General features: G+C 35.0%; 1 protein-coding gene and 1 long non-coding RNA gene across 2 annotated transcripts in view; one reads left to right on the forward strand and one right to left on the reverse strand.

Moving 5' to 3' along the window:
* Positions 1-25,458, forward strand: part of LOC139705688 (uncharacterized) — a 106,580-nt gene that overhangs the window by 12,276 nt on the left and 68,846 nt on the right. The window lies entirely within an intron of this gene.
* Agbl3 (AGBL carboxypeptidase 3) overlaps positions 1-25,458 on the reverse strand; it is a 72,933-nt gene that overhangs the window by 3,887 nt on the left and 43,588 nt on the right. The window contains exons 12-16 of the mRNA XM_071613992.1: positions 24,477-24,557; positions 19,135-19,192; positions 15,205-15,253; positions 13,783-13,976; positions 10,679-10,910 (exon numbers count right to left, since the gene is read on the reverse strand). Of these exons, the coding sequence (XP_071470093.1) occupies positions 10,679-10,910; positions 13,783-13,976; positions 15,205-15,253; positions 19,135-19,192; positions 24,477-24,557 (614 nt within the window). The remainder of the gene's footprint in view (positions 1-10,678; positions 10,911-13,782; positions 13,977-15,204; positions 15,254-19,134; positions 19,193-24,476; positions 24,558-25,458) is intronic.

Below are 25,458 nucleotides of genomic sequence, written 5' to 3' on the forward strand. Positions count from 1 at the left end.
CCTTATTTGACAGTCTTGATAGAAGGTTGTTAATTTTACCTATCTTTTAAAGAACTAGTTATTTCACTGATACTCTGTCATTTTTCTGTTTTTGATTTTTGGTCCTATTTTTATTATTACCTTTCTTTTTATTTGATCTTTTTTTTTAAAAAAAGTTCTTGAGGTGGGGAGCTTAGATTATTGATTTGAAATTTTTCTTCTATTTTGCATATGCATTTATTTCTATAAATTTCCATTTCAGTACTGCTTTAGTTATATCCCACAAGTTTTGATATATTGAGGTTTCATTTTCATGCATTTCAATATTTACTTTTATTCCTTTTGAGGCTGTCTTCATATCATGAATTATTCAGAAGTGTGTTGTTCATTTTTCAAATATTTGGGTGTCTTGTCTGTGTTCTGTTTGATATTGATTTCTAGTTTGATTCCATTGTGGTCACAGATTATACTTTGTATTGTTTAAATTATCTTCAATTTTTTGAAGTTTGTTTTATGACCAGTTTTGGTCTATCTTGGTATAATCTCTATGTACACTTGAAAAGAATGTGTATTATGCTGTTGTTGGGTGGAATGCTCTCTAATTACCAATTAAGTATTTTTTTTTGTTGAATTCCTTAATATCCTTATTTGCCATTTACTTGTTGAATAAATAGTGGATTTGCCTATGTCTCCTTCCAGTTTTTGCTTTACATATTTTGTAATCAGTTTTGTAGTTTTAAGCAAACACATTTAAGATTGCTGTGTGTTCTTAGTGAATTGTTACTCATTATATAATGTGCCTGTCTCTGATAATTTTCTTTCGAGATCTGCTTTATTGAATACTAATATAGTCACTCCTTTCATTTATTAATGTTTGCATGATATGTCTTTTTCCATCTTTTAAAAATTTTGTCTACATTGTCATACTTGAAATGAGTTTCAAGTGAACTATGTATCATTGAGTAATGTTTTTAGATCTATTCTGCCCATCTATCTTTGCTGGTTTTATTTCAAGCATTGACATTGTTTCTGTGTGTTCACTGTTTTTTGTTTCTATCTTTTTTCTGCCTTACTATGGATGATGTGAACTGAGAATTCCACTTTGATTTAATTTGTAGTGCTTTTGAGTGTATCACTTCAAATAGCTTTTTGAGAGACTGCTCTACACATTATATTACATATGCACAACATCAAAATCTAAAGGTGGTGTTGTGTTACTAGTTTGGACATGGAAACTACCTTCCTTTGTGTGTCTTTACCTTCTCACATTTATAATTGCCTTAATATTTCATTTCCATACATTTAGAACAATATTAGTGTTATAACTTTTACTTCAACAAACATAATTTAGAAAACCCATTATTCTGACCTGTATTTTTGCTTACCATATTTTTTTCCTGGTAGTCTTTCTTTTGTTGTTTTCTTTTTGTTTAGAGAAAACCTTTAGCCATTCTTTTAGAATATTAATTAATATTGGTCAAAGACTCTCTTAAGTTTTACTTCATGTGAACATCTCTTGGGTCCACCTTTATTTTCACTGGGTATAGAATTTTAGTTCAATATTTCCTTTCAACTATTGTGCACTTCTTCTGGCCTCCACTGTCATTCAAGTTATTTTTCCCTGTAGGAAAGGTGTTATTCTTCTCTGATGCCTTTCAAGATTTTGTCTTTTTATTTAGTTTTCAGAAGTTAAATTTTGGTAAATTGGTATGAATTTCTTTGGGTGTGTCCTGTTAGTTGCTTGCTTAGCTTTTTTTTTTTCATGTTTGTTAATATCAATTATTTGTATTGATAATTATTTAAATTAATCCACATGTTTACTATTTTATTTATTCACAATTCTCTTTTATTTATCAGAACTTACTTATGGGTTGATTTTCTTACTATGAATTACATGCTTTAGATTTTGTCTTAATATGTTTTCATGAAAACTCATTTTACCTGAAAATGTTTTTATTTTATTATCATTCTTGGGAAATAGTCTCACTGAGTATGAAATTGTAGGTCAAATGCTAAAGATTGCTTTTCTCGCTGGGCACTTAATGTGTCTTTGGCAGTTTCAGTTGATGATTTTTTGGAAACATCATGACTATGTTTATTTCGAATGTAATTCATCAGGTTAATCAAGTAAAAGACAAAAGCACACGATCACATCAACAGATGCAGAAAAACATTTTTTTCACTTTTAAAAATGTGTTCTTTTAGATATACATGACAGTAAAGTGTATTTTGATATATTATACACACATTGAGTATAATGTATTCTAATTAGGATCCCATTCTTGTGTTTGTACATGATGGGGAGTTACATTGGTCATGTATTCATATGTTAACATGGTAAAGTTATGTCCAAAACATTCTGCTGTCTTTCCCATTCCCGGCCCCACTCTTCCCTCCATTCCCCTTTATTTAATCCAATGAACTTCTAATCTTCCCTGATGTTAGCATAATTGCAGCCATATTCCTTTCCTTCACCTCCACTTTATGAATACTGTTTTTATTCCCAAGAAATAGAAAGTAGCCCGAGATAAACTTACCGTCCTGGAGATGTGCTGGTCTTGCCCTGTTCTCTCATTGAGAGATAGAAGACAACTTACGGGCTCCTGAGATGGGGACATACTGGTTTCCCTGTTCTCTCCTTGAGAAGATAAAGGGACATGCAGGTATCCCTGTTCCCCCTCTGAGAGTTAGGAAAACTGCCTATCTCTGTTCCCAAGAAACAAGCTTGCCTTCCACAAAGATCAGGAGATACTTACTGTGTCAGTCAAGACTAAACCTGCCCCTAGTGCCCAGCCATGATTCTAGCCTACAAAAGGTATCATTTGAGGGGGAGTTGCTGCTGTTCTCCCTCACTTGCTGCTTCTGTCCCTCTCTGTGCCGAGCAGCCTTGTCAGGCTCCTGATAATAAACCCACTTCTTATCCCAGGTGTGTGTGTGATTAGTCCTGCACCACTTTCCTTTCACCTACCCCATCTTAGTGTGTGTTAGCTTCCACATATCAGGGAGAACATTCAGCCTTTGTTTTTTTTTTTTGGGATTGGCTTATTTCATTGAGAATGATAGTCTCCAGTTCCATTCATTTACCAGCAAATGCCATAATTTCATTCTTCTAAAGAAGCAGCCTTAAAAGGCTGAGTAATATTCCATTGTGTATCTACACACATCACATTTTATTTAACCATTCATCTGTTGAAGGGCACCTAGTTTGGTTCCATAGCTTAGCTATTGTGAATTGAGCTGCCATAGACATTGATATGGTTGCATCACTGTAGTATGCTGATTCTTAAGCCCTTTGGATATAGATCAAGGAGTGGAATAACTAGGCCAAACAGTGATTCCATTCCAAGTTTTCTGAAGAATCTCAATACTGCTTTTCCTAGTAGTTGCACCAATTTTAGTCCCACCAGCAATGTATAAATGTACTTTTTCCCCCACATCCTCACCAACATTTATTGTTACTTGTATTCTTGATAATTGCTATTCTGACTAGAGTAAGATGAAATCTCAATATAGCTTTAATTTGCATTTTTCTAATTGATAGAGATGAACATTTTTTTTCATATATTTGTTCACCATTTGTATCTCTTCTTCTGTGAAGTGTCTGTCCAGTTCCTTTGCCCATTATTGACTGGGTTACTTGGTTTTTTTTTATGGTGCTAAGTTTGTTTTTGAGTTCTTTATATATCCTGGAGATTAATGCTCTATCTGAGGTGCATGTGGCAAAGATTTTCTCCCACTCTGTAGGCTCTCTCTTCAAGTTCTTGATTGTTTCCTTTGCTGCGAAGAAGCTTTTTTGTTTGATATCATCCCATTTAGTGATTCTTGATTTTATTTGTTGTGCTTCTGGAGTCTTGTTGAGGAAGTCAGTTCCTAATCTGACATAATGGAGATTTGGGCCTACATTTTCTTCTAGTAGGCACAGTGTCTCTGGTCTAATGCCTTGGTCCTTTGAATTATTGCTCAGCTTTTGATTGCACGTTTATGTCTCTTGCCAAATTTACAAACTTTTCAGGCATTATTTCTTTGAGTTCACTGGCGTCCCTATCTTATTTCACCTCTCCTTCTGAAACTCGGATAATATGAATAAAAAATTTTATTTTATAGCCTCCTAGGCTCTGATCATTTTATTTTTACTCTATTTTATCTCTGATATTAGATAATTTCTATTTTTCTCTTTCTTTGTTCACTGACTCTTTCCTTTACTCCACCACCTCACTTATGCTATTGTGCTCATCTACTAACTTTTTATTTCAGTTATTGTACTTTTCAGTTAAAATTTTGAAATTTGGTTCTTTTTAATATTCTCTTTCTCCTTTTCTCTCCATCTCTATTCTGCTAATATTCTTAATTTTTTTCCCATTTGTTTCAACTGTGTATGTTAAACCATTTTTATCATGACTTTAAAAAATCTTAGAAAAATCTAACATATCCCCCCCCCCCCCAAAGCTCCTGGTGAGACAGTGCAAGAAGGTTCAGAGGAGAAATTATTGTGTTGTGAGAGTCTTAACCCAATAAGTGATTTACCACTAAAGTGGTAGGGTGTGGCTGGAGGAGGTGGGGATTGGGGCATGGCTTTGGATATATATTTATATCTGGTGAGTGAACTTTCTGCTTTCTGATCACCATGTAAGCCTCTGCCACACTCTATCACCATTATGTTCCTATCTCACCTGGAGCCCTGAAGAATGGAGCCACTATCTGTGGATTGAGATCTCTGAAACTATGAGCCCTCAAATAAATTCTTCCTCCTCTACAGTTGCACTGGTTGGGTCATTTATTCACAGCAGTGAAAAAGATGACTAAAACAGAAATTGATACTGAGAAGTGGGGTCATTGCTGTGCCTAACCTGACCATGTGGTTCAGAAGATTTTTGAGCTTTTTGGAATTGGTGGGAGGAATTTTGAGATGTTTAAAAGTGCAAGCTGGAAATGCTTTAGATTGTTATATGCAAAACTTAATGGCCAGTTCTGGTGGGAGCTCAAAAGACCAGAATGCCAATAGAATCAGGGACAATGAAGACAGGGCTCAAGAGGGTTCAGAGGATGACTCTATTGGAACTTGCAGTAGAGACCATTAGTGCTATGTTCTGGCTGAGAAGTTGTCTTCATTTTGCCCATGTCCAAAGACTTTCTGTGAGGCTGATTTTAGAAGCAATGGACTTCTTAATCTGGCAGAAGAAATGTCTAGGTAGCATAGCATTCAGGTGGTGGCATGGATATTGCTGGTGGCTTTTATACGAATTTATGGTGATAATCAGGAGCAGCAAGCACAGCAGAAAGATTTGGAAAAAGTGAATTTGAAAGGCCAGAATAAAACTAGAACTAAGGAAGTTGCAGTTGTTAAAGACAATACTAACATTACAGAAATGCTAAAAATTTTTCCTAGAGACAATAAGAAAGATGGCTTACTGGCATCTCAGGAGCTGGCAAGACCACACCCATATCTCAAGCTCAAGGGAGTAAAGGTGAAAATTCTCTTGAGAAGAGATGAGTAGGGTACCCTTCTTCCAAAAAGGGCCTAGGAAGTTTTTTCAATGTGCTCAGCCATCCAGGCACTCAGAGGCTGCCATAGTAAGGGTCTCTGGAGGCTTTGCTACTGCTCAAGATGGCGGCAGAACTTGACGTCAATCATGTGATGCTGGTTCTGCAGGAATGCAGGATGCTGGAGTTAGGAGGTCATGAAGGCTTCCACCAAGATTTCAAAAGAAGGCCTGGAAGTCCAGGAAAAGTACAGCAGGGCTGGAGTCCCTGTGGGCATCCCCTGAGACGTTAAAGTGTGGAGATGTGTGGAGAAAGCTGAAGCTGCAGTGGAGACTACTGAGATTAAGAAATGCCAGTAACATTGGACATCATAGTAGGACAGCTACAGGAATTGAGCAGAAACAAGCCAACAAAAGGCCACTTGGGCTGCAACAAAGGGTGGAGCTACACATGCCCTTTGGAGAAAACATCAAGATGCCATATGCCCACATGCAGGACATGAAGCTACAGGACTTGTTTGCCCAGCTGCATTTCGGTCTTGGTTTGGTCCTATCCTTTCTTTCTATGCCCCTAATTTTGTGTATAGAAATGTTTACTATGTACCATTAAATATTGGATACTTGTAAATTGCTTTTTATTTTACAGGAGTTCACAATGCGAAGCCTTTGGACTTGAACTTTGAGCAAATCTTGGAACTGATGACTATGGGGATTCTTAGAAATGGAAAAAATATATTTTGCTTTGTGAGATGGTTGTGAGGTTTTGGGGCAGACTGGTATGGTTTGGATGTGAGGTATCCCCCAAAAGCTCCTGTGTGAGACAGTGCAAGAAGGTTCAGAGGAGAAATGATTGGATTGCGAGAGTCTTAACCCAATCAGTGATTTGGGATTAACTGTGTGGTAATTGAAGTGGTAGGGTGTGGTTGGAGAAGGTGGGAATTGGGGCGTGGCTTTGAGTATATATTTGTATCTGGCGAGTGGACTCTCTACTTCATGATCACCATGTAAACCTCTGCCACACTCTTCATCATGTTCCACCTCACCTCGAACCTGGAGGAATGGAGCTGGCCTTCTATGAACTAAGATCTCTAAAACTGTGAGTCCCCAAATAAACTTTTCCTCCTCTAAAATTGTTCTGGTTGGGTCCTTTAGTCACAGCAACAAAAAAGCTGACTAAAACATTGGTATATCAGCTAATTGTATTCTTAAGATTAATTGTCTTCTTAAAATTAGTGTTGGATCGTCCTGGTACTTAAAATGATGGTTTATTCCTGATTAAAACATGGACATTTTCATATCATAAGACTCTGGATCTTATTTAAACTTTGTTTTAGCTAGATTTTTGACTCTGTGCCAGCAAGAGAAGTGGGGTGATAAGACCTCATTACCACTAGATGGAAGTAGAAGTCCAGGTCCCCACTTGGGCTCTGCTGATGTCAGAGTGAAGAGGTTCCTAATTTCTGTTGAACAGTTCCAACCTCTGTGCTGCCTGTGCTGCCTGTGCTGCCAGTGACAGGGGTTGCTTCATTGCTGCTGGGTCTTTGTACAAAGGCCCCTTCTGATACTAGCCCAATGGGGAGCAGAAGAGCACCTCATTTCTGTCCAGTGGGTGTGGAAGTCTAGGCTCCTTAGTGGTTTCCAGTGATACCTTCTGAGAAGAGGCTCTTTATAGGCCAGTGGAGTAAAGTTTTTGGCTTCTACTTGTCCTTTTTAAATCCTACCCTAAGTGGGGTGTTATACCTCATAAGAGTAGGAGTCTACACCTCTCACATGGCTTCTACTTACATAGATGGCAGTGCAACCACTGTTTATCAGTGGTGTTTGTCTGGAGTAGAAAAACTTATTGTCTTAAGAGTTTTCTATTGAGTTAGCTGTCACTTTCTTGGCTCTTTAGTTATACAGTTTAGGCTTCTGTGGGAGTTTTGTGCATGTGTCTGTGCCTGTTGGTGTTTCCAGATTGGGGTCTTATTCAGCTTCAAACCTTGAATTCATGAGGCAAAAAGGAAACCCAGATCACAGGGTTATTACTTGGTTCCTGAAGTCCCCAGCAAGTCTCCTTCCTTTTTTTCAACCATTCAGAGTTGTCTTATATTTGTTTTAGATGTATTATCTGAGGGTTTTAATTGTTTTTAGTAAGAAGAACTGGAATAATGTGTCTACTTCATCTGGAGTGAAATCTCTCCAACTACCTTCTGATTTATATAAATCAGAATCTTTCTCAAGAATTTTCATTATTGCCAAATGGAATGCAAAACATGAAATTTATTCTTCCATATCTGAATTCTGATCAGTATTTGACTCTACATAAATTTAAGGGATATAAATCATCTTGCTAACATGCTGTTGATTAGTAATCCACCTAGACCTTATTTATTTTGGCTGAAGAGCAGAACAATTTATGTTCAAGTTCTATAATTACACCCAGATGTCAAATGCTTCAGTATGATAATTTTGCAAGCTGTAGCAACACATTAACTAGTCTCTATCTAGTCCAAACTTAGATTCATGTCCAAGATAATTTAGTAAAGGTGTGATCTTTTCATTCTTTACTTATCCTTTCTTTATCTTGTAATCATTTTCTGTAGATAATACTATGTAAAAATGATGAGCAAGTTAAATAGAGAATATATAGACCAGAGAACAAACCCCATAAATTATAAAAGCAAAGATTATCAGTTTGATAATGTTTAAATATACACTGAGAGTCTCTTTGCTAAGTATGGTCTTATTTGCAGCTTTCCTGCTTTTTATATTTCCATGTAAACCTAAAGTAGATACTTTTGGGGATGTCCAGCCCAGACACAATTTCCCCTTCTCAGGGGACTCTCTCTAGGTCCACAAGGGTAGGGCTTCCAACAACCACGTATGTAATTATGTGATCTCTATTCACTGACATGGTTGCCAATCAGATTCTCTCTCCTTATAATTTAGAAGTGGGAATGAACGATAGTGAGTTAATCTTATAAGTCAAATTGCTACGGGATATAAATTTGTGAGCTGACCGTTGTGTACCCCCTTCTTCTAGAGAGGGAAAACTAGACTGTAGATAGATAAAGAGCCCTGGTAGTTTTCCTCTCCCAGTTCTACCCACATTCTGAAACCTGGATGAATTCCCTCTCCTTTTCTTCCCATGAATAGCCTAGTAAATTCTTGGAATTCTTCCCTTTCACCCTTCCTTTATGTTTTTTAATTAAGCTAGTTTGAATTGGTTTCTGATATGTATAAATGGAGAGGTCTTAATACATCCTCATATATGTCTATACCTTCAGGCTCAGGCTAATACACACTGAGTGCCTATCTGGGTTCAAAGTACATAAGGAATCTCTTATGAAAGATACAGCTAAAAATCAAGTTATGTTCTAATTGTCACCCAGACCCCTTGCCCACCTCTAGATTCTCAGCTTCTTAGCCTCTTTGCTCAAATGTGTTGTATTTTTGTTATTAGTTTCCTAATTTGTGATTTTGCTGATATTATCATGTTGGATTCCTTGTTTGCCTGGGCCAACACTACAATTTGCTTACCTCATATTAGCTGACCTATTGGACTCTATTCCTGTCAGGCATCCTTCCCCAAGATGATTGCTACCCATTACACTAGAAACTCCCCTCAATTTCCCAGTTTAATAATCTTATTGATTACATAAAAAATACCCATTAATAAACATTTAGGGAAAAACAACCGAAAGAGGATTACCATCCCCTAAAAACACTTTAGTTATCAGGAGATAATCATTGATGGGAATATGTGATCCCAGAGCCTTTTTGTAGGTGTGTATGTGTTTGAATGTGCACATACATATAAATGCAATCATACCAAATCTGTTTATCTGATTTATATATCCTATTTCATTCACTTACTTATTGGGAACATCATTCCATGCTAATTAATTAAATATTCTGCATGATACTAAATAGCTATATAATATTTCATTTTATGAATGTACCATAATTTATTTAAGCAATTTTCTATTCTTGGGCATTTATTTCATATCTCTATTTTTGACTTCTCTTAACAACACTGAACACATGCATCACACCATATTCAGGCTTTTTCTGCAGGCTACAATTTCTAAAAGTGAATTTTTTTAGTCAAAATGGATGTATGGGAACTGAGTTGAACAGCATGTGGTTAGCATGTGTGAGGCCCTAGGTTTAATCCTCAGCACCACATAAAGGAAAAAAAAAGAAAGAAAGAAAGGAATGTGAAGGATTGAAAAGGAAATGAAACTAAGGATTTTCCACTTATATTGTTGGATTGCCTTCCAGAAACTCTGTTTATATTCACGAAATCAATGAATAAATTTGTCCGCTGAGAAGTAAAAATGGTATTTCATCATTGTATTAATCTGCACTCTTTAGATTTTAGTGAGATCAAACATTTCTAAATGTTCATTTTCTGTGTTTTATCTCTTGTGAATTCCTCATTCAGAGCCTTTGCCCCTTTTCACATTAAAATACCCATTATTTTCTAAATGACTTATAGGCATTCTTTGTGTATTTGGTATATTGGTCCTGATTTTCACTTATGTTTAAAGAGAAAAGACAAAGCATAATGATGAAGTTCAGAAGGACTCTGGAATCAGAATGTCTGCCTGGGTTTGAATTCAGATTTTGCTACCTATTATCTTGTGTGATACTTTGCTGAATTTACTTATCATCTCTATAAGTCCTCTGGTGGAGTTTTTTGGGGTCTTCTAGATGTCAGATCATGTCATCAGCAAACAGATAATTTGACTTTTCCTATTTGTATCATTTTCAATCTCTTTCTCTTGTCTGATTGGTCTGGTTAGAGTTTCAAGAACTATAATGAATAAGAATTATTTAAAAACACCTGAAAAATTTCAAGTCAGGATATGATTACATATAATTTATGCATACTTTATTCACAGATGCAAATTAATGAGTAATTTCATACAAATAACCAGTCAAATAAGACCTGATAACTTAGAACTTCACATACCTGGTGTTTTCTTTGTCCCTTTGTCAAATGTGGTGTAGCTGATATCATTTTCCAAAGACTATTTATTTATCCAGGATTGTTGCTTAGAATAATGAACTAATCTGCCTTGCTTGCTTATAAATGAATGTATTAAATATTTAGGAACAGGATGTGGCTCTGGGGTATAGCACTTGCTTAGCATACACAAGGCCCTTGGTTTGATTCCTAACACCACCTAAAAAAAAAAAAAGCTACAAATGATAATACTGTATGGACTTACTGATGTTGGATTTGGAAGTTGCTTCTTGAATTGAATAACTGTTTTATCTGACTGTTTTCCATGGGTTTTTGGGTTTCCATGATAGGGAGCAAATAATGCAATATTTCTTGAGTTTGAGCTATTCTTTTATCCCTGTAGATTCTTTTTTCATCATCTGTCCAGTTTATGCCACTCTTCTTACTTTGGACAGGCGTACATTCTTTACCTTTGCTTTTTAAGTTGTGATGCAGATCTGGGGATCAACCAGAAAAATATGAATAGATATATGAGTTGTATTTATTCAATAATTACTTATTAAATTATTCAATTATTACTTATTACTTATTAAAGGCAAACAAAAATTTTAAAGACACTGATAAGAGCATGGTTGGAGTGAAGGAAATTAGACCAAAAGAATGGAGAAAATATGCTAGAGATGTGGATGAGGTTTCAAGAGCTGGAATGTAAATTATATTCCTACATTTGGAATTGGGTCAATATAGCTCCCCTATCTGCGCAGCTCTGCGTATTCACACATGTCCAGATTTTAACTTTCTGAGAGATATGTGACCACAGGTATCTGATTATTCCTGTCTCAGTCTCCCATTGAGATAGAATATGAAAAAGAGGGAACAGTCTACCATGAGAAAACAGTCGGGATGGGTTTCCATATGTTATAAACTTGAAGACATTTCTGTTAAATTCAGTGCATATGGATCAGGTAAAACTCCTATGGGTTGATTTAAAAAAAATCTTTCCTAAGAAAAAGCAGTATTCCTACTAAGTAAACAAAGGGACCACAGAAACAATCTACAGACATACTCTAAAATATAGACAGAGGGTTAAGGTGAGAACAGGTCATGGAAAACTATGGAAATATACTGTGGACTTCTTTTTTTAAAAATTTCAATGTCCTCCCCCTACGCAGAATAGTATATATAGGTATCTCTCTTTAAATCCATTACTTAGCTTCAATAATGTGTTTTCTTGTTAGGATTGATCAACATTTAGAATTCATTGATGGCACTAGGGACATGGTTACAGACAGCTAAAATAACAAGAAAGTCTGTGTAGGTGAAGCACGTTCCAAAAAACAGACAAGATTCTTGGAGTGCCGTGACTTCCTGCCAGCTTCTGGGGTCTGGTTGAGTAGAAAAGTGGCTACTGCAAGGGTGTCACATTTGTGTTTCCCAAGTTCAAAGAGAAATGACTTAGGTCTAAAACTATCTGCAGGATTTGTCATGAATTTACTCCTCCTCCATGCTCTCCTGGCAGCTGAAATTCTGTTTTTGTATTATATCTTATCACTAAATATAAACTCTTCCAGAACTAAAGTCTAACTGGGTTCTTCGTTAATCTCTGACAGCAATCCATGACATTTCCTCCTTAATAAGTTCAATAATGGGAAAAGACAAACATCCTTCTGTAAGAAACAGAGTGATAATGAAGACATAACATTTTAGAGGAAAATACACAGTCTTATATGCATATATTATTAGAAAAGTGGGAGGCAATACAAAGAGAAGATAGCTCTCCATGAAATTGACTTAATGTTAAAGAGTATTGTAGAATTTTATTAGACATGTGTCCATAAAATAGTCAAGAAAAGATGAGATGCTAATTTCAGGAAAGACTGGATAAGGCTAATTAGGCACAGTGGTAGAGGCAATAGGGAACAACAGCAGCAAAAACCCTTCCAAAGTGGACAAATAACTTTCCTTTTTTAGCAGAATCATACAAATACCACTAGTCTCCATCCAGTTCCTCTCTTCCTGTTCTAAAATATGCTTTAATTAGAATTGGTACCTCCATCATTGTACTGAAATTTCTCTGATTAAAATCCCCAAGAACCTCAGTGCTGTAAATTCAATAGTCAATCCATTGCAGTTGACCAGTCAGAAGCCTCAGACTCAGATTTGGCTTCTAGAACAACACATTCTATGAATTCCTCAAATCCTACCTCACACCCCAAAGTAGTCTTTGTTGGTTCCTGTTCTTCTCCTGACCCATTAATGTAGGGGCTCCCTGGGGACTTGGTCCTTAACCCTTTTCTATCTCTATACCTATTCCCTTATGAATTCCATCCAGCATCTATCCTAAAATAGTATCTATATGCTGAAAATTCCCAAATGTATCCCCATTCTAGGTCTCTCTCTGAACTTCAGACTCATATCCTTCTGCCTACTCAATAGTGCAACTGAATATCTAATAGACATTTCAAATGCAACATGTCCAAATTGAATTGCTGCTCCATTCTTAGTTTTTTCCCCCCTGAATCAGCAGATAATAACTCAATCCTGCTAGCTGCTGTGGCTCAAAAACATGAGGTTTCAATTCATAAACACCTGTGAAACCATCATCACAGCCAGGATCTAGTATAGATTGTCCCTAAAAGGTTCCTTGTGCATCAAATTTCCCATTCATTCTCTACTCCAGGAAACTTTTATCTGTTTTTTTTTTCTCTATAGGTTAACTTGCTTACATATAATGAAATCATATAGCATTTTTCCATTATGTATCTGGACTTTTTATTCAGCATAATAATTTTTAGATTCACCTGGATGAATAATGTAGGTGAATTTGACTTTAGCTTTACTTACTTAAACTAGCATGAATTACCATGATAGAATCAGGACAAGGCCAATCTTCTCTGTCCCTTTATAGGGGTGCTTTAGAATAGACACATCTCAAGACAGAGACTGTGAACTACAATGGTCTTCAATTAGTGTAGGGATACTCTAAAGAGACATGAATAAAGGTGATTTCCAATGAAAAATTCCAGGTCTGGAAAGCAAAAGCTACCAGAATATGGTGGTGGCATTAAAAAAAAATCCCTATGGGGGAAAAGTGAGGATGAAAGGTATCAATAGCAGGGAGTTATTGCAAATAAGATAATTAAATTTTTTTTCAAGGCTGTATTAAACTGAAATATTTTTCTTCTAAATTTAACTCATATGAAGATTAAATAAGGCAAGTATTTTCAGGGACAGGACAAAAATGGTTATTAATCCATTCTGTTTACCAAAGCAGTTTCCATAATCCAGGTTTCATAAATTTACTAATGAAAATATAGTATAAGTCATCTTTATATTGATTAAAATACTAAATAATAATTTTTTAAAAACCTGTTCGTATCCTTGTCTTTTCAATCCAACTTGATGTTTGTTGGCTCCTAGGAAACTTCAAGGACGTCACTCTGAAACAGTTTTCATATAAACGATTTCCCAGGGGCTGAATTATTTCCTGGATTGGCCTCTCACAGGTTTCTAGAAAATATCTTCGATTGTCTCTGCTAAAACTCTGAATCATATTTTGGGAGCTGAAAGAAATTGGGTTCTGTGATCTCAATTTCAAACAGCAAACTACCCACTCAAGAGTAATGTACTGCCTTGTTCTATTGGTATATTGTACCCCAGAGTATGCAAAGTGTGTGTATATATACATAAATATATGGACATGTGTGTATATCTAATCTTACATAAGGGAGATCAAAAGGGTTAAACTATTTGCTCAAGATCACCCAGCTAATAGGAGGCAGAGGCAAATCTAGAAGTCATACCTTCTATCTACAGTACTTTTTCTCGTATCTTAATGTATCATTCAATTTATTTCATAGAGTATAATAAAGATATGATAAATGATATTTTTAAAAATTAAATCTTAGTGTAAAAGAATTAATTTTATATACAATTATGGATATGCCAAAAGGTGCCTCATATATTGGTCTTAGAATATGTAAGGCATTTTTTGTCAAGTCTCTGTTTTTCCTTAAAACCTATTTTATTTAGCAGAAACCAAGTTCTTAGGGGAGAAACCAAGGAAAGGAGAAAGAACATACCATGGTCATGGTCACTCTGTTGTGAAAATTCAGGCGATTTTCAAATGCTTACCTATGACTACCTATTTCACTATCTAGATATTTGTTTATATCATTATTCTAAAGGATAGGGAAACTTGCCAAGGGTGATAGAGATAGAATAATTGCTGGTACACACAAAACTACATAGTTGGTTTATGTAATCTCTGAATTCCCTTTCTATTCCTCTTTCAGTTTTTAGGTACTAGTTTTTGCCTCAGTGACCAATGCTCCAATTGCCACTATACAGAGTAAAACATTTGATTATTATTCATTCTTTCTAAAACTCTAAATAATTAACTTATGACAGAGATATTGGTTTTAAAAGAGAAACTCAGTTTCTCTTTTAAATAATGAGTGCATAAAAATAAATGTCTATAGAATTTAAGGCAACTACTGGGGACAGCTTGGCAATATTGAAATCTTAGAAACCTTCAAAGTACCCATCTTATGGGGGTGTGTGTGTATATATGTGTGTGTGTATATATATGTGTATATATATATATATGCATATATATGTGAAAGTGACCTAGTCATAGGTACTGTGTTGAATATAAGGAGATATTCAATTAGCAATGGTTATCGGAAAGTCACTTTAACCTGTTGCTTTAATTCAAAACCAAAATCTTATAAGAAAGAAGAAAATGAGTAAGATAGTTAGGTAGAAGAAATCAAGTATAAGTTTTCCTACCTTAAATATTTTTTTAGAAGCCAAGAAGGAGCTTGTCCAGGTATTTTCACTGTAAAAGAGAATATACCATAAAATATCTGCTTAGGTATTAAGATCAACAAAATATAATAGTTTTTTTGTCAATTCATTTACATGGTTAATGCTTGCTTAATTGAGATTATTTTCAATTAATCCACTATTGTTTCATTCAGGTATATAAAAGATAAAAGTACATATTTCCTCTGGAAGCCTTTTGATTAAACTGTTTCCAGAGAATAGCAAACAGTACAAATACCTAACTAATAACTGTCTAACAATGCAGAATTGAGTATGCTTGGATCTAAGAAGATTATCTACATGTTCACTAATGAGGCCAACCTTTTAGAGAGCCAATTCAGGACATAGACATACCAGACCTCCCACAATTTAGTACATTAATGTAATAAATAACTATACACAGTACTTTATTATTTTAAGATAAAATAGGTATTCAAATTTATATATCATTCTATATCATTTGCTTTGCTAATAATACACACTAAGCAAAACAATATAATAGGTAAAAGGCAGTTAGTTGTTATTAACACAATTAAACAAATAGTATGTATGAGAAAGTAGAATATTTTACAAAGTTTCTCTCCTTTCCTTTGCTATAGAATTTAACTCTATCAGATATTTAAATTTTATAGGCCACAGAATTGTATATAGTCTTTAAAAAGTTGAATGTAAATCTATGGAGACTAATTAAATAGATATCATCTATATTGAATAAAAATTAACAATGACATTTTTTTTCTTTCCCATGATACAGCAGAATGTTTTTGCTGTTTCATTTTCCAAGAATACCTCTCTTAGCTGCATATAGCCTTTAGAATATCATTTCTTTCTTTTATGTATTGGTAAAATGGAATTCACACAAACATCAAATTCCTTAATTAATCAATTTATTTATTTATTTTGCTTTTTGTTTTTGGTACATGAACCTGGGGTGCTTAACCACTAAGCAATATCACCAGCCCTTTAAAAAAATTTATTTTGAGCTGGTCACAGTGGCATACAATTGTAATCCCAGGGGCTTGGGAGGCTGAGGCAGGAAGATCGTGAGTACAAAGCCAGCCTTCGCAAAAGTGAGGTGCTAAGCAACTCAATGAGATCCTATCTAAATAAAATACAGATGTGGCTTAGTCCCCCCCAAAAAATTTATTTTGAGACAGGGTCTTGCTTAGTTGCTTTTAGGGCCTTGCTCAATTGCCAGGGCTGGCTTTGAACTTGTGATCCTTTTGCCTCAGCCTCCGGAGCTGCTGGGATTTTAGGCACGTGCCATTGCACCTGGTTATCAAATTCCTTTTGGCTTGTAGTCCTGCTCTTATCCAGTCCATACTAGACTGATACTGGCCAGTCCATGGTAATGACATCAAGTTAGATATAGTGTAAACAACAATGTTTTGATCATGCAGTACTTAGGATCTTACTTATTACTTACAGCAGGAATTTCAATGTCAATCTGTTTAGTATCTTCAGATGTGCTTTTGCAGATTAGCTGTTTGTTGTTCAGGCACTTTGTGTCTGTCTACCACACAGATGTCTGTATCTAAAATGTCCATTATTTTTAGACACCCTGAAGTACATTTGAGACAGAAGGACTTGATGTTTTCCAAGAAATACTTTTGCCTTTTCTTTCATTTTGACAACTATGGCTGCTCCAAATACCTTGTAGCAGATGCAGTTACATGAAACTTCCACAACTTGTTCTGAAGACTTTTTCCTTAGTCATGCAAGTTTTAATAGTGAGTCCATCCCAGATGACTATGCCCCCACAGCCTCTCTAAATGACTGCACCCCTCTGCAGCTGGTTCAAGTGTCCCCACTCTATTCTGTGAGAAGGCCCTTCCCTATCTAAAACAAACCAGAAATTCTGGGATTCACCAGCAGAATGCTATGTGCATTCATGAGCCCACAGTTTTTGTCTGTATAAGCAGCCTTCTCTTTCCCATTATAGGATAGGTCTATGTACTACTTTCCTTATGCTGTAGTAAAGGTCCTAATAAAGTCTCTTTTGAATGATTTTGTTTTGCCTATCCATGATTTTTATCTCAAATAGAGTGGGCTAAGTTGGTTGCATTAAAATTTTACTAGTACCAAAATCTGCCAGTAGCCAGAGTTGGTAATGCTGAGGACAGCTAGCTGCTGAGAGCTGCAGGAAAACTTTTAGTAGTATGGCCATTTTGACAATATTAATTCTGCCTATCCAGGAGCACGGGAGATCTTTCCATCTTCTGAGGTTTTCTTCAATCCTTTCTTTAGTGTTCTGTGTAACTAAGATTTTGATAGGGATTGCACATTATTTGTCAATTGGGGAATACTGTCACCTTAATAGTATTAAATTTTCTTATCCATGAACACTGAGGTATCTTATCATTTGCTTATATTTTTAATATAATTTGATTAAAAAAAATCGAGATGTTCTAATTTAATTGCAAAGGATTCAGGATGCGGTAGGGGAGAGATAAAGAAAGTTAATCAGGTAACAATTGTAAAGGATACCAACAAAAAGACTATTTCATATTCCCCTATGTTGAAGCATTGACTTAAATCCTAACATGCCAGGGATCATTTACACGAAGTTTATGCATATAAATACAGAAAAAGGTCTCAAATAAATATCCTAAAATGTGATTTTTTACTTTCTTTCACATATCTATTTTTTTTTTTTTTTTTTGCAGGGGGTGGGGAGGGGCAGGTATCAGGGAATGAACTCAGGGGAACTCAACCACTGAGACACATCCCCAGCCCTATTTTGTATTTTCTTTAGAGACAGGGTCTCACTGAGTTGCTTAGCGCCTCACTATTCCTGAGGCTGGCTTTGAACTCACAATCCTCCTGGTCTCAGCCTCCATAGCTGCTGGGTGTGTGCCATTGCGCCTGGCTCTTTCACTTATCTTTATTTTTACTTTAAAAAAATATTTTTAATACCTTATTTATTTATTTATTTGTTTTTATGCTGTGCTGAGGATTGAAACCAGTGCCTCATCCCTGCTAGGCAAGTGTTCTACTTTTTGATATCACATTTTTTTAAAAGCATATATAAAAGTTACACATAAAAAGCTGAATTGCGTGACTGCTCAATACTAGAAAGAACAAAGTTGAAGTGAATTAACTATATTAATTATAATAGACTTAATTCTCTCCTTGGTGTCCTTGGTGTGGTTTTTATCTCCAATTCTACTTTTAAATTAATTTGCTATTTCCAATGGATATATGGATATGGAATATAGATATTATATGAGTATTATATATACATATATGCAATGCATATTTTAATTAGGTTACCTCAAATCCTTTTTGGAAATAGGTGTGGTGTATATATTTATAATATATTAATAGATATACACATACAATTAAGCAATTGTTTTGGATAAAATTAAGTATTACTTATATTTTTCCCCAAAGGACCACAATTAAAGGTAATACAATAGAAATTAAGAAAAAAATACCAGAGATGCTAGATTAATAGTTAATGATTCACATCAGACAGTGGTTTGTAGCAGAAGCAAATAAACAGTCTATTAATTTAATTTCTCTCCTGAGATTAACCTCTATGATCTCAGGAAGAATATGGTTTTTAAAACATGAAATCCCTATATCTTCTTTGGGGAAAACCTTTCAAAACCTTGGGATATCCCTCAAAAATCTCTGTCTTCTCATGTAACTGACCACTGCTCTGTCTGCTCCCTAGGGACCTGTACAAATTCCTGCCATTGCACCTGTAACCTGGTGCTTGTTTACTTGCTTTTCTTCTCTGATTAAAAGACAACTCCTGCAGGAAAGAAATGGCACCCTATCCTTCTTAATACCTCTAGCACCAAACACGGTCACAACCTCAAAGTTGTGGCACAAAAGTACTGTGTTGAGTAAATGAATCAATCACTTATAGGTGAAGCAGAACATTACCTTTCACATCAGAATTTGATTCTTTGTGTTTTTGCAGTACATGTTCTCTACCATAAACCTAATGGAATAGAGAATCAGAAGGAAAACAATACTATATTATAAACATGAAAGTGAGGTATATTTATTTCCTATATGATTTATGATATGATGGGTTTTTAAAAAACATTTCTCATTTTATTTTTTAGGTTTAAAATGGCCAGAAATATGTCAGAAATCTGAACCTTCAATATCTTTTACAACATGACTCTTCTTTTACATCAATGAATAAAATAAAATCTTTTTTTTTAGTGCTAAAGGGAGTTTAGAAAATTTTCACTCTATATAGAACATATATAGTGAGAAAGAGACATAAAAGTGTGGTTATAACATCGCTTATTTAAATTAAAATTAGAAACACTGAAATGGATTAAAGTAAACAAAATTATATGAAAATCTATAAACATTGCTAAACTGTGCTTATATACAACAGATAAAGAATAGTTTTTTGAATCTCATAAAGAAGTCCAGAGAAAAGAAGAGCATGAAGATATGATACTGCTTTCTATCTTGAAAGGAGGTGCCAGTATGACCCACGTGTACTCAAAGAGACTTATACTGAAATTGTGACTGTAATATTGAGTCTACATATCATTATGAGACCATGAAAATATTTTAAATGTTTCCAAAGTTTTTTCTTTATCTGTATGTTTGGATGTTATAAAAAATTTTCGAAAAGTGTTTGAGGAAGAAAGAAGGAACTGAAAACATTTTGCCAACATGTAATGCATATCAACTAGTCAGTCAAAACAGACCATGACATAGAGTTGAAGCCCAACATGTCCCAGCTATTGGGAGGCTGAGGAAGAATGATCACTGGAGTCCAGGAGATGGAGCCCAGCCTGAGCAACATAGCAAAACCCCGTATCAAAGATCAAAAGCACAAGCAAAAACCCCACAAAACAAACAAAAACATAAAATAGAGTTAAAATCTAAAGTCAACTTCTTTGTTGATATAATTGACTGCCAGCAAAACCAAAAATTGACACTAAGTAGAAATGAGTGAAAATGTAAAAATCAAAACCTAATTATTAAAAGGGGAAAGAATTATATATTCTAGAGAAAATCACTCAAAAATTAGCAATATTATGTAATTGTTAGAATTTGGTGAAACAAGTGGTAAAGTCTGGCTAATGAGAATTCACTTGTAATAAGATTTCATTCAGTGAACTCTTGGTGTCATTTTTAAACCTCATCTTTCTCTTTTTTTAAAATAATTTTTTAGTTGTCAATGGATCTGTTTATTTATTTATATGTGGTGCTGAGGATCAAATCCAGGGCCTCATACATGCCAGGCAAACACTCTACCACTGAGCCACAGCTCCAGCCCTAAATCTCATCTCTTTAGAGAAATGATGGTGCAAGCCATAATAAACTATTATACTCATCCCACAGAAAAATATCACTAGGCCAGTGATCCTTGAAACATAACCTTTGATTCTTAACCATAGTCATTTATAATGATTTTTGCTGAAACTTTTCAAAATCAATGACTGAAAGTATCTTGGTAGAAAATAAAGTTAACTACAGTATTTAAAAAATACCTTACTAATATTATTTTAGGAATATATTGATGTCTTATGAGCAAACAATTAAGAAATAGTAAGCTCAGAATCATGGATTACATTGTCTTCCAGTCATTTACCTCAGTTAAAGATTGTTCACTCTTTTTGTCAATGATAACTAGAAAAGAAATTCCAGGTAGTGACTATGAACTCCTATTATATCATGGGCAAATTTAGAATGGTCTGCAACTTTCTAAAAGTATTTGGCCAAATGATAATTATTTTCCATCTGAAAATATTCAACATTAAATATAGATTATGATTTCAAAATAGTTTTTAAAAGCTCCAATCAAAAAATAAATCAAATACATGCGCATTCAATATAAAGCAGTATATCATATTTTGCATTAAATATAACTTGGATAAATGAGAAAAACCACTATGTGGCTGTGTTTATGAGAACTAAATAAATATGTCCTTGGGATATTACACATACCTGCAAATAACACAGAACAATTACAGGGTTTGTTTACCAAAGACTTTTAAAATTTTACTCAAACAGCATTCTTGAAATAATGTAATTCTAGAATTTAGAATAGATTGATGGTCTCCAGGTGTTTTGTTTTGGATTTGGAATGTTCCACAAAGTCTCATGTTGGAAGCATGGTTCTCAACACAGCAAGGTTCAGAAGTGGGGCTTAGAGGCAATGATTGGTTCTGACCTCATCAGTAGATTAATCCATTTAATAGCTGAATGGACTATTGGGAAGTGGGACCTAGTTGGAGTAAGCAAGTTACTCAGGGTGGGCCCTGGAAAGGTTTATTTTGTCCTCCCACCACCATGTCCCAGCTTTCTTCCACCATGTCCTCTGCCAATGGTGTCTTACCTCAGGCCCAGAGCAAGGCGCCAGCTGACCATGGACTGAAACCTCTGAAACTGTGAGCTGGAAGAAATTTTTCCTATTTTATATGTTGTTTCTGTTAGGTATTTTGGCCCCAATGTCAAAAAGCTAACACACTGGGAGTTAAAATTATATAGAAAGGGAACAGGATGGCTATAAAGTAGTGGCATGAGGGTGCCTTGTGGTGATGAGAAATTCTGTATCTTGAATGTGGTTATAGTTGCAGCATAAATGTGATAAAATTACATAAAACTGTATGCATATGTACACACATGGACATGCATTGGTGCACAAACGAATGCTCACATACTCATAATCTAAATAAGATTTGTGGACTGTACCAGTGTCAGTTTCATGGTGTCCAGTAGATTTACGGCAGATGCTAACACTGGGTGAGGAAAAATGTTAAGGTTTGGATATGAGGTGTTCCCCCAAAGCACCTGTTAATGCAGGAATATTTGGAGGTGGAATGATTGGATTACAAGAGCTGTAACCTAATAGGTGCATCCTGGTTGGAATAGACTGACAGGTGGTAACTGCAGGGAGCGGGGGCATGGCTGCAGAAGGCGGTGTTGTTCTTCCCAGCTGTCTATTCTCCAAGTCAGTTTAGCTTACAACTGCAATGAATCCACCAATCTTCTCTCAATTGCTTTCTACCATACTTCTGCTGGTTTTCAGAATGTCCTTAAGTTTGAACCCTAAGCTGTGTTGCATTTGAAGTCAATTCTTTTGGGAAGAGATTAGGAAGCTATCTGTTTTTTGGCCTGGTTCTTCTACCTAAGAAAAAATGTTCAAGCCTTGGATATGAGACTGAGGATAGAGACAATGGCAGTCTTCTGACTACTACCACTGCTTTAGGAGCTGCACAGTAGGAGACAGGCCTCTCCACTTGTTTTTCTCTAATATGGTACCACCACTTTATAAGCCAAGGCAAGGTGATCAGGGTCTAAGTATTCTTAGTGGTGTAGCACTCAAGGTAAAACCTCCATCCCCTGAATAGGGTGGTCTGGGTAGAAGGGAGCTCCTACCTTTTGTTTGTAATTACCTGGAACTATATTATAAATACAAAAGCAATAATCTGAATGGAATCTCCCCATGGCAGAATAATCAAACCAACATTTTCCTTATTCTCAATATTATGCTTTGATTAAGATAGACACTATTATATTATTAATATTATATATCAATCTATTGTTTGTCTGTTTCAATTGCCACATTTATTCATTCAACAAAAATTGGTTAAAGGCCTGATTCAAGAACAAATAAAATTCTCTGTTCTCATGGAGTTTATTCTCTATGACCTATACTGTTGACTTATTCATGTATAAATCCCAAATTTATTTATTTATTTATTTTTTAGTTGTTAATAGATCTTTATTTTATTTTATTTTATTTATTTTTTTTATAGAAGAGAAATATTCTGAAGGACTAAAGTGTGAAGAGGCTAAAAAATCCTATTATGAGAACTAATGAAAGAATTGGGGAAATTTGACTAGAAAATTCTAGGTGGTATTGAAAAGATGGGATTGAAATATTCAAATATTCAATTATTTGAATAGATCACCTATGAAGACTTTATATTCCTGTGAGTCAGCGGTTCCCACATTATTCTTTGGAACATTTGTTGTCATATTTCTAGGGAATTTTCAGAAAACACAGCATGTAAATCACATCATGACCACATTTGATTTCTCTGGCGGGGTAACTCTTAATACCTAGATTAGGTTGCGACAATTGTTAATTGTGTAGGGTATTATAATAATATATTGTTCCTTCTTTTCTAGAGATACATTTAAAAATATTTGTAGATAAAATGAAAAATTAAAAGTTCAAACCAAGGTGTCCCCAAGTAAACAAATTAATTTACAATGGTCTACATGGTGAATGGGATTATCTCTAGATAATCAAAATTTGAAATTCTATTTCATCTCACCATTTAAGCCTTCCTCATGGCTCTTCATCTTAAGCACGAAGGGACATTCCCTGTCCAGTTTCCTCTCTAGTTTGTTATCTAAGACTTACAGGAAGAATAATTATGTACTGTTTTCCAGTTTGGTCTCCTACTGTTCACCTTAGAGGTGTTTGAAAACTAAGGGTGGTCTTTTGGTTCATAAAAGTTTGTTTCAAAGACTCCAGTTTTTCAAATGGATAAGAGTAATTTCAAGTAACCTACCAAGTTAGTTGTTAAGAGTTAATAAAACTTGATGCTCAATAAAAAAAAAAAAAAAGTAATTACCTGGAACTTAGCTCAGCAATAGGTAGCTGGAGGCAGGATAAAAATACTGACGTCCTGCCTGTCTTGGGAAAGTAGCCTTCTGATGGCTGTGGGAAAAAAGGGTGCAATTTCCTTGGCTGAGCTAATCTGTCTTATTAAGCTGAGAGATGTGGAAGGAAGGACTCTGAATTAAAATATGGGAGGCTTTTGCTGTTTTCAATGGATTTTAATAATTTCCTTAAATAGTTTTTTGTTTTTGCATTCGTTGAACCATTCCAGATACTTGTTCATTCTTTCTTATGTAGTATTTGAGAATTTTGCTGGTAAATGGATTTGTTGAGTTCCTTATACTGTCACATAGAAATCAATATTTTAGCACTATTTTTTCCCCTTATATTTCCATTTAGTTTTTCTTAGTTTTAATTTTTTCTTCTTGCTGTCATGGATGCATCTTCCAAACTTCCTCAAATATTTTTAGAGTAAGGTAAATATATACAAAAGTTAAATATGGCACTTTAATAATTCCTGTCTTTCATCTGCCAAGGATGAGCAAAATTTTAATCATCAACCTTTCCTGGGGAAAATTGTGGTATAAGAAGCATAAGAAAAAATAACTTGCCATTCTCTTGCATTCATTTAAAAAAAACCAAAAACTTCTTAACAACTACATTAATAAAGTCTTACCTCTTCTCTGGCACTCTGGTAGCTTGCCATGGTAGAATTCCTTTCCTTCTTTGTTTTCAGACATTTTTTCTTGGTTTTTATCTAAGAAAAATATTCATATTAAAATCAATATATAATCAACACATCAACAACCATATACATACAGACATAAAACTATCTTAAGACTTACTTCCTAGAAGAAGGAGAAGTCCTGTCCCTTTTCATCCTACAAAGTACAACTAACTACCCTAGATATCCAAAAGGTGAACTCTGGAATGTTGATTGTTATTTCCAATTTTTTACTCCTCTATAATAGGAATACATATTCCCCAATCTTTACCATGTAAGTTTGTGGCGTCTCCCACTATAAATGGAGTATACTTCACTAATCTGTTGATGTTGGGCCTCGTTATACGACATAATGGTTAATAGAATGTTAGTGAATATGCTATCAGGTGTGGTTGTAATATGATACATGGTTGCCAGGAGAAAATGTAGTTATAAACAGGCTTATATTGATTAGTTGTCCCACTTACTGGGTTTTCACCAATGGATTTTTCCTTGCATAATCTCTGATCAAAGGAAAATGAGAAACGTGAAATGTCACTGGACTCAACCTGAAGCTAAGACCAGTTGGCCCTATCCAAGTCTAGTGGAGCCAACCTACAGACCCATCAGTTAAAAGTAAGTTTATTTTAAGTTACTGAAGTTTTGAAGTTGTTTGCCATGCAGAAAGTGGCTAATTTACATACTATCTGCTTGGTTTGCTCTCTCACTTCCTTAATCACTTCTTTTGGAGGTAACCCCCTCCACAACTGCAATCTTCACCTAAACTCCTTATTCCTCTTCTTGCTGTAATTTCCACCTCAGGGACCAATCCCCATATAACATGTCATATATTTTACTTATTTATCTTGTTTATTGTGTGTCTCTTCAAACCTGAATATAAAATAACAAAGGGAAAGATTTTTGTCTCATTTGTTCCCTGCTTTATCCCCACACA

This window comes from Marmota flaviventris, chromosome 1, assembly GCF_047511675.1.
Source record: "Marmota flaviventris isolate mMarFla1 chromosome 1, mMarFla1.hap1, whole genome shotgun sequence".
Lineage (NCBI taxonomy): Eukaryota > Metazoa > Chordata > Mammalia > Rodentia > Sciuridae > Marmota > Marmota flaviventris.